Source organism: Mesitornis unicolor, unplaced genomic scaffold, assembly GCF_000695765.1.
Source record: "Mesitornis unicolor isolate BGI_N332 unplaced genomic scaffold, ASM69576v1 scaffold19313, whole genome shotgun sequence".
Taxonomy (NCBI): Eukaryota; Metazoa; Chordata; class Aves; order Mesitornithiformes; family Mesitornithidae; genus Mesitornis; species Mesitornis unicolor.
In genome coordinates, this window is record NW_010176910.1 from 38,170 (window position 1) to 48,898 (window position 10,729).

Sequence of the window (10,729 nt, forward strand, 5' to 3'; positions counted from 1 at the left end):
AATTTCACTTAAGAAAAAAACAACAGAAGGTGGAGAGTATCAATTCAAACAGTGGAAGCAAGAAGAAAACAGAACAAAACCATATCACAACATTCTTGAGCAGCTGAACTTTCATACAGAAGTTAGTGCAAGAAGACTGACATAATTTCATTTTATCTACTGCGTAAATACCCCTATAATTCCAATCAAGTTTTTCCACAATACAAGTAATCACAATGACGAGGGCAAAAAATCAACCCAAGTGCAACTGAGGAGGTACAATGCTTCTGTTTTCTCTGTACTGCTAAAACACAGGACTAACTCAAGGGATTCATAGCCTCATCTTGTATGAAGGCTACTGGATGCACTTGATAAGGAGAATACAAGACAACCATTCTCTGCACAAAACCAGACTACAGGCAAGTCTTTTCTCAGGCCTGTGAGAGCTACTGAGGAATAAGACAGAACAACTGCGTTATTGTGAAAGACAAAAAAACAACTTAAAATTAACATGCAAGTAAAAGAGTAGAAAAAAAAAGTCAGGATGACAAGATGGGCAAGTGTGAGAGTGCAAAGACAGACCTCCAACAAATACAGTGCACACAGTTAGAAGAAAGTAAATTGACCTGGGAAGGGCACGCCAATGCAGAAATTCCAAGCATGGGCAGATGAGAAAAAGATTGAGTTAGTCATTCCACTAATGTTACTTTGGAATGTTTTTGGAAAACAAACTTCTACTGCTACGACTTCCCTTTCTTCCAGTCACTGGTCACATACATAAAGGATGTACATGTTCAGAAAAATACAGCAAAAATGATTGTAAAATATGCTAGTCACACAGAAGTTTAGTAATCATGAACTAAGTCACTGTGAATCCTCTGGAGACACAGCTGATTTGAGTCTTGCCAGTCTTAAGAGTTTGCATAGATTTTTTTTTTATTATTTTCATTGTCAGCAGCACTACAAACCCTCTGCCTTCAAGGTAGATCTGCATTGTGCAAGCACAACTGTCCAGCCACAAAAACAATCTAAGAACTGATCTGGCTAAAAAAATAACCTATTTTAAAGAGTCATTCTCAGGTGGAGAAGCCTTCACTTCTGGTGCACTGCTCAGCAATGCTACCAGTAGGCCAGGATAGGGGAGAAAGCAACTAAAGGGCAGAAACGGGTGGCTGAAGACAGCAGTTCCAAGTGACACCATGTGCCTAATCATTATTTCTATTGTGGCAACTCAGTTCTGCTTAGTACATTTACAGAGTTGCTAATAATATTAAAATCTCCTACTCGTTAAACTGCAAAAGCTTATTTTGAAATCATTGTTTGAGTGAGATTACTTCACAGGTCTGGCTTAAAATGCAACCACATAATTTAAATTGTCACAAATTTCTTGGACTGGAAATTTCTAAATCCTGCTACCAGAGTACCTATAATAAAATGATATCACACTCTAAGGCTGTCACTATACTTTACAAAGACCTAGAAATGTAGGTGGGAGGACACAAAAGGATAAACTGGGATAAGAACTTATTTGCATATGAAATAAACCAACTATTTAGGTATTTTAAGTACAATCACCCATACCATGAAAGACTTTAAATGTAAAGCATACATTTTGTGTGTCTTAAAAGCTTCATAATGGAGGGCCCACCAAAAAAGTGAAAATTAAATAACCACATGCAAAAATAAACTATAGTCTGAAGTTCTTTAACTGGCTCCCTACATATAACTCTCTTATTTTCAACTAATTTAAAATGGCATTAAGATATTAATATTAAAAATAGTAGTTCTTGAAAAATGAACCCTTCTCTTCTCAATTCTTAAACTCTTTGCTTTAATTTTTTTTTTTAATTCACTCATCAGCTTCTCTCATAAACTTAAACCCAAGGAAGTCTACAAATAACATCCAGACAGGACACGTTCTCCCAAGTTCTTCTCTAGGATGCCATTTTCGAGTAAATTAGTTTATCTACACTAAATTCATAAGGATTTTTATATAAGATTAAATAGGCTTTAATACTTTTAAAGCTTTTTGTCCTGTTAGGACTTAGTCAAGTAAATAATTAGAATATTTTAATTCTATACAGGAATTCTGTACAGGAATATAGCCCACACAGGAGCTTAAAATAATGAAATCCACATGAAAAGTTAAGTCAAACTGCTTTTCCAGAATGATTTCATGTAGACAACACTACTCTGTAATAAGAAAATCAGTCCATTTAACCTCTGCACGAGAAACACACTTGGACTTCTAACAACCCAGACAAATACTCAGTAGATGTGTTCTATTGTTTCAGTAGATTAATTTCACAAATAAATTTACCACACTTGTCGATAAAAATTTATATTGCAAGCGTATATTATGTATTTCAGACTCTTCAAATGAAACTAAATTAAAATATTTTGAAGTCTTCTAATGCTTATAAAAATATAATCTAAACAGAAACATACATGTGTGATGACATGTACAGAGATTTATTATTGATTATATTAATGTAAATACAACTAGAACAATGCAAACGCTTGATGACTTATCTATATATACCTGACATAGGTATATTGGTGGTTTTAAAGTGTGCTCATTCAACTATATATTGCATTAAATTTCACTTATATGGAAGTATTTGAATTTACTGAAGAGTTCAGCAGTCATCGCAGTGATCTGCATTTAATGTACTAGTGTTCACATGTTATACAAGAATCGCTGCAAGAACATATATAAAATCCTTCTTCTCATTAGAAACATGGTTATGTCTTCTATCCCTCCCTGGAGACATTCAAAACCCACCTGGACACATTCCTGTGTGACCTAGCCTAGGTGATCCTGCTCTGGCAGGGGGGTTGGACTGGATGATCTTTCGAGGTCCCTTCCAATTCCTAATATTCTGCGATTTCTTTGGAAGATGAAGAAACAGTTTTTTCTAGCAAGCACAACTACAGTACAACTTCTGCCCAGTACCAAAATAAACTATAAAACTGTGCAAGAACCAAGCACAGTTCCAAAAAACAATCAGTAAATGATTAACCAAATAATTTTCCTTAAAATGGTTCACTGTGCATAGGACTTTATAGCAATGAGGAAGTATCTTTTTGCCTGCAAGATATACAGAGGTGATTCACAGACAAGTTATTTCTTTACACTCTCCACTCCACCAGAAAAAGGAGGACATGGGGACATTTATAGACATATATGTCAGAGGATTTGGAAATTCAAGAATAAAAAAACCCATGCTGTAACAGTCACTCATCATGCTTTTGAGAATTATTTTGACTAGGCATATCACATCGCTTAGCACAAAATTAATGCCTACTTCCACGACACAGTTCATTTTCTGTAAGAATTTAAAATCATGAAATTACCAAGAGAAGACACAGCCACCTCCCCCAAAAAATCAGCACAGTAAATTAGACTTTGAATACTAGATACAGAAGCATGTAACTGTCAAGAGGCAAGTCAAAACATCAGGGCAGAAGTGGCATGGCTCAAGAAAGCTCAAGACCTATCTGATACTAACATCAGAATATAAAGGAGCTTATACAAGGACTCTTCTGTTCTTCCACAAGGACTCTTGCAGCAGCTTTTCATGGGAGCTCACAGAAAGGGAACAACAAAACAATTCTATCAGTTTAAATTTAATACTAAAGCTCGCTGTTTCCCAGTGCTAAGCATGAGCAAATTACTAGTTCACCCCTGATTTTTCAATACATTTTCAAATGCTACTTTTAAGACCCTCTTCCAAGAAGTGAAAATAGTGAGCAGCTTTTTAGAAGAATATTAGAACTAAAAGAAGGGCTTTTTGAGGAAGAGACATGTAAGACTGCTGAAAGACAAACAAGCCAAAGATGACATATGGTCAAAGGAAACCGAACAGAAGAGCTCAAAGAAGCTAGAACCGAGCTACTACAAAATACAAACACTAAGGGAGCCTGATGAGATGCAAGAGATGTACTCCAGTCAGACGCAAAGAGCGGCAATAAAGCTTCCAGCATTCATGGGCACATGTGAAACAGGGCAGAAATCTGTACTCTAACTTCCGATTCCTTTTTAGTACCTTCCTGATGTGCCACCTCTGGTGACTGTGTGACAGAGTGTGAAGGTGGTGGCTGTGAAGAAAGGCTTGGAACAGGTGTCCTTCCTGATGAGTGCACAGCAGAGGAGGCAGATGTTCCGGCCCCAGGCTTGGTAAACGCAACGCTCTGGCTCACAGAATGCACAGGCTGTGAGGAATTAATGCCACCTGAAAACAGCAGAAAACAGGAATGCTTTGTTTATATTAGCACAGACAATTACACAATGCAAGCAATCATGTTTGATTTCAAAATAACTACAAACACAATACTTCAAAGAGAGAGGCTTTCAAACAAGTATATATGGAAAAGTTGGGGTTTTTTCATTAAATACCTGCAGTGTCAGAACTCATTAAAATGAACAAACTGCTCTGACAACTAACAGCAAAAAAGACAATGTAGTAAGATCAAGATAAAGCAGAAGCTAAATAGATCAATTTTTGATCCACCTCCACAACTCCATGCTTTCACAGGTTCCTCTTCTCAGATAAGAACGCAGTCCAAGTGGGACAGCTCCCTCTCAGTATTCCTCCCACAGGCAGGAAACCTGGAAGTCAGCTGTGTAGTAGACCAGTACTCTGCCTGCCTTGCAGGGCTGGCACTTTGCAATGGTGGTGCTCAATGATGAGACCCATATTCCAAGCAATCTGCTTCAATCAACCCTGAGTATTCTGCAGAACTTCTGATGTATTTTAAACATCTGGACTAGATATAATCTGCTTAAAAAAGTCAGATTAGTGCTTTGAGAGATTTAACACAGTCCAGTTGAAATGCCTATAAGATAAGGACAATGTAACTTCAATTAAGTTAACTTTTAAGAGGGTCACTCTTTGTTTATAAATTTAAATTTAAAAAAATCATATTATGATTCTCTTAAAAAACTGACAGTCCAAACTATTAAAAATAAGAATAGAAAGGAAATTATTTGACCAATACTACTCAGTAAACAATCACAGAAATTAAGCAAGAACAAAATTCACTGTTTGTATTTTTAAAGTACTTATTTAAGTTACAGAATTCACTCAAAGATGCATATGTTAATATTAATATGTGCTTCCTCTGCCCGTAAAGCAGTGTAGTTCATAGAGACCCTGACTTTTCCTGAAATAATGGAGTTGATATCTGAAACGACTTCATGGGGAAGTTGCAGCTTCCTTTAGAGGGGGAAGACAACACAGTTTGAAGTGATCCTTCCATTTTTCTAATTGGCCATCAAAACTAACAGCATACATTTTCACCATTTTAATGGAACTTCTATTTATTATGCAGTTTTAAAACATAACGTTGAGCATACATACTGCTTTTTCACAAGTATTATCAAAGTCTAAATTAAAATCTGTATTTCTCCAAAGTACATACACTCAGCATTTGCTACTGAAGTGCACTTGCTATAACCTCTGCTTCCAGACATTGTGTCTTGGAGACTCCCCATGGAAGCATCAGCATCTGTCAGCAGAAATGTTCTTGTCAGGGCAGTTACACAGCATCCTCAAGCAAGATACGCAAGATGACAAGGAAAGTTCCTTGCAACGTTAGCATGCTTACCCAGGTTTTATAGCGCAGCGAGCTGTTGATGTGGTTATGGTATTTTCCACAATTCAAGTCAACAGCAATGCTTGCAGCATCAGGCACTGCTGCAGAGCACGCTAAATGCTATAATGTCACGGTGTCACATGTTCAAAGCCAAAACCAATTTATACCAGGATTAGCTGAAGATGTAATACCTTCCTTCCAAGTACTAGTATCTGCTCTCAAGCAAAAGTTATCCAAAATATACTTCAAAATTACATGGATCCTTTACATGTATTGTAAGATAATGTTTTAAAACTCTGAGCAAAAAAATAACATTATTATTTCTATGTACAAAAATCCAACCTGAAAAATTACATGTTAAATTTAAGTTGATGACTCTGGTAGTTTTCAAAAGCTGTAAGTAACTAAAGTGAAAGGAAATGATTGGACAAAGTTTATTCTCACATATGCATCATTAGTAACTATCATCTGAGACAATCTATGGTTACAGTAATTATGCTATCAACTTTTTTTCCTCTGGTCACCCTGTCATAGAAGTACAGATCAATTTAGGACGGTGTATTTTAGCTCAAGACAAGGCTGGACTGAACACCAGTTTGGAGTATAAGCTTCCCATCAGCTTATCCAAGACAAGCCCTATGAGGGCACACAACATTCCCACTCACCAATGCCATGAGAAGCCAAGAGCTTTGTCAGGTTGCAATAAATACAAAACTCAATCTTAGTAACATAGTATTTTCTGGTTTTCACCTTCCACTCCTCTCATCTTTAGTGTACACTAAAGTTTTGCCTCATGCCTTTCAACTATGAACATCTCTTGAACTAAAAATGACGGAGTACACCACATGGTTACAGAAGACACATACCAATGAAGATCTACAGCTAAAAGGTAATGTCACAGAAAGAATCCGCAGAGCTGTGCAAATTCACAGTGTAATTCATCATTTTTCCTATACACTATCAGTTAAAGTTTTTATTTAATTTCCAACTTAAGACCTACAGGTAGTAGTTAAAAAGTGTATCACCACATTATCTTCCCAAGTTTTCAGAAGAGATACAAGAACCATTACTTTTGAGTCAGGACAGCTGTGATCTTGATTCATCCCATGCCCTCGACATAGCATGCAATTGCCACCAAGGTACCTTTCACCTTCCTGCAACTTGGATTTCAACAGCATCCTATCTTCCCCACTTTCTGTATCTCAGCTCTTTTTCCAGCCACACCTGTATTAGCAGATTTACAGGATTATAGCCTACATTTCTAAGGAACTGGGGCAGCAAGGACTTTAGATTCTGATCTGACATAATGGGAAGTATGAGCACGAGATAAAGAAATTTAAGTGTCTCTAGCTCCAGCAGACTGCCCACAGTTTCAGGACAGCAGACAAGACTCAGGACGCAAAGAAACCCATACCATACACCCACGGAAGGAGATCTCTTTCTCTGTCTCCTCAGGGAGGAGTCCAATAGAGTTTGGGCATCCTGGTTGACACCCACACTAACTGGAAAGTACCATGGAGAGCAAAAAGAAAAAAAAGACAAAATCAGTCTGTCGATTTCAGCTGAGATAAACTGGAAAAAACATTAAGGGAGGCTGCTGACTTAGAAAGACAAAAAGCCTAAATAATATAAAGTGTGTTATTTACATGGCATAGTACCATTTCTGGACAGATTTATACCAACACTGTTCTGTTGAAATAGAGAATCTAAAAGTAGGTGAGGGCATTTTTGCTAGATGAAACTAGTTTAAACCAGCGAGCAGAAAAATCTCAAATTAAGTATTTGGATTCTACTTTATTTATACTTCCTAAAGCAAAGAAAATTATTCTCACTGGCTGCTATTCATCAAAACATGTCAACTTCCAGCAAGATTCCTCTTAAAATAAATCTCTCTTCTTCTAGTGAAATCTCAGCAAGCTTCACTGAAAAAGACTTCAGTGATTTCAGACAGTGCCTGCTAAAGTTTTGGAAAAAGATTTTGTTGCAGTTCTGTGTCCTCAGTATGTGACATACAGCAGCTCAGGGGTTTTATCTTAATAAGATTCAGTATTCTGGGAACTTTACGAGATCCTACAAAAATTGATTTATTTAAAAATCCAACTGTAACTTCAACACTTACAACTTCTCTGAATCATGTAGAAAACAATTCAGAAGTCACCAAACTTCTGAAAAACTTACACCAGCCTAAGCTCCACGAGTAAGTCCTGTTTAATTAAAAACATGGCATTCTTCTACATAAGAAACGCTTTATTTCCATCACAGGGAGCTTTTACTGTTCACTGTCTGCACAAAACTGCTATTGAAAAATACATAAAGACAGTAGTATCCTGAATGACAATCTGAGATGTGCTTATGTATAATTTAAAGGTTGTAAGGGGTCCTATTTCACAGCACACCAGCAATGACAGCAAACGGTCTTATTAGCACTCTTACCAATAGTAGGATACTGTATCAAAATTTCTTTACATTAACAGTCACAGAGAGCACATTTACCAATTTCAGTATATCTTAATTTTTTTTCAAGCAGGTTTGCTAAAGCTATGCACAGAAGTTCCTGGAGAACAGTGAAGAGGATGAAAAACTCAGAAAATCTCCTCCTTACAAATCATTCATCATTTCCTTAAATTCCTTGCTTGTTATACTTACACACTTTCCAAGGACATACAAGATATGACAAATAACTTTCCAGTTCCAACTCCTTTTTTTAAAGGCTGCAAACAGAATACTATATATAAAATAACCCCATCTAAGAAAAATAAGACTGCGCTGGGAAATTTAGAAAGCATATCAGTGTCCCAAAAAGTAAATCAATCTTGCCAGGACCAAACAATTATTTGCCATCTTTTATTAGCCAAGTGTTTTAACAATGGCCAAAGATGTTGAACTCTAGATTAAAAACAAGCTGGGTATTATTGGAGGCAGTCTGTTTAGCCTCAGACTTCAAAAACAGTGTAAGTCTTCAGAATTCAGTAACAAAATAGCCCAGCTCTTTCTTCAGCCTAGCTACTGGTTGCTCTTCATTTGCTCTTTCCCAGTCAGTAAAAACAGAATAATTTGCGAGTTGAGGTTGAACCAGAATTCAGAGGAAAGAGAAAAGTTATTCTTCAGATCAATCAGTTCCACAATCCAGTTCACTGTGCAGTGAAGTACAGGGAATGCTTATCTCAGCAGCTTTGCAAGCTCAGGAAGGGTTTGGATGTAGTTTAAGTAATTATGCCTACAGTTTGGCAAACAAACCAAGTACAATATTACTCAAGTGCAATAGAAACAGTGGATAAGTGTTTATTTTTGTAACTGGAAGGTGTGTATCGCTACCACTACCACAGCCAGGTCCATCATCAGCTCTGAAATTCAAGTGTAATATGACTACAATTTTTCGAGGCCATGTCTTAACTCAATCGCTCCATTAAGAAGAGCACTGAATGGATCAGAAATAAGACTATCCATTGCTCATATTACTCTTCATGGTCTTGTCAGCTCTACTGTTTCACCTTTAAAACAGCTGTTCCTTATAAAAAACACTGTTATGAACATATCATAGATTTGAAGGCGCCCCCAAAGGAAATAAAATCAACAGGTATTAAATTAAAAACTTATGTAAATAAAACACTATCAGTCTGAACAAACTGTAAGTTGTCTTCATACAACTACTGCAAATCTTACTGCTCTGGAATGATACGTGCATTCTGCCAAATTCAGCTGCAGATTCTGCATTCAACAGAACCTTTTTTTGGCCAGAGTTTTAAACTTCCAGTCCTTGAAAGAAAGCATTTTTATGCTTGACCTTGAAATGCCATTAACTTCAAAAGCTTTTTAAGGAGCTCCCTATTTTTCTTTTTTAAACAGTATTTTGTTTTGTACTTTTGAAATATTAAAAGAAAAATCACACAGAGCACCTCAGAATTAAAACTTCTAATATTCAAACTACTAAAACTGAGCTGAAGGATGACACTCCACATTTGTCTTGGGGGGAGAGGGAAAGCAATATTCAAACTAAACTCAAACTTGGTATGAATAGGATGAGCTTGATTTCAGTTTAGCTGTTTCTCCCATGCAAAGTTTTACTATTATCAAAACTGCATTCTTTCATCCTTGGTGTTAGAAAACCTCCAGTACAAGGACTCCTAAAACAATCCCAATGTTAAACTATAATTTGAAATACCTGGCACAAAAAAGAAACATTCTACAGTTCTCTAATCCCTGTCTTATCAGAAAAAGAAAATCATTAGTCTCACACAGCTTACAAGTCAAGACTGCATGAAGTCAGAAAACTACCAGTATAGAAAGAAAACCAGAATTTTCCTGCATACGCTATAGCGCTCTCAGAGGGGGAGCAAAATATTCCAGTGTGGAGGCACTCCCACATCTCCAATCTCTTGCATTCTTCCTACCAAGTCCTGCCTACCCTATCAACTTGTATTCCTGTTTTGCCCTGAAGCGGAAGCCACAGATCCTAATAAGGACCAAGTGTACTTGCATTCAACTGGCACCTTTGCAAGTTCATTCTCTATAGCTACATTCATATGGAAAGCATTAAGTTGCTTACAAAAATCAGCTAAAACCACCACAGTTGTGCTCTCATTCAAATAATTAAAAAAATACTGATTTTAAAAAAGCCATATACCTCCAAATCCATGTAGGCTTCCACTTTTTCTGAACTTTTGAAGAAGAGTACAGGCATGTTCACTCAGGTAAAATTTAAAGAATCAATTTAGATCATGACTTAAGTACTCTAACCAGAAAAGGAAAGTATCTCTGTGATTAACAGACATATTTCAGAAATTACATGTTCCTCCATAACAGCATTAAAAAAATTCCCTTCCAAGGCTACTAATATGAAAAAAAACCCCAATATACTAAAGCCATTCCCCACATAGTGTCTTTTTCTGTATCTCTCAATAGAAACATGTCAATGGTATGATTAGCTGCTATCATGAGGACTGTGGTAATCAAATGAAAAAAGCTTCACGAATGAATAAAGACAGAATTCAAAATTACGATACAGAATTTCACACAGACAAGTACAAACCAATAAAAGCACACAATTTCTGATGATTCCCAGACAACTGGAAGTTTACTAACCCGCAAAAAACACCATACCTGTATTTATTTGGTTGTTTACTTTAGCAACCGATCCAGTGAGATTCCTGCT

General features: G+C 36.6%; 1 protein-coding gene across 1 annotated transcript in view; it reads right to left on the reverse strand.

Annotated features, from left to right (window-relative positions):
- The window catches only part of SEC24B (SEC24 family member B), a gene marked incomplete at its 5' end in the record, with an annotated part of 39,431 nt that overhangs the window by 28,026 nt on the left and 676 nt on the right, over positions 1-10,729 (reverse strand). The window contains 2 exon segments of the mRNA XM_010181884.1: positions 4,029-4,214; positions 10,678-10,729. The exon segment at positions 10,678-10,729 is cut by the window's right edge and continues 15 nt beyond it. Of these exon segments, the coding sequence (XP_010180186.1) occupies positions 4,029-4,214; positions 10,678-10,729 (238 nt within the window).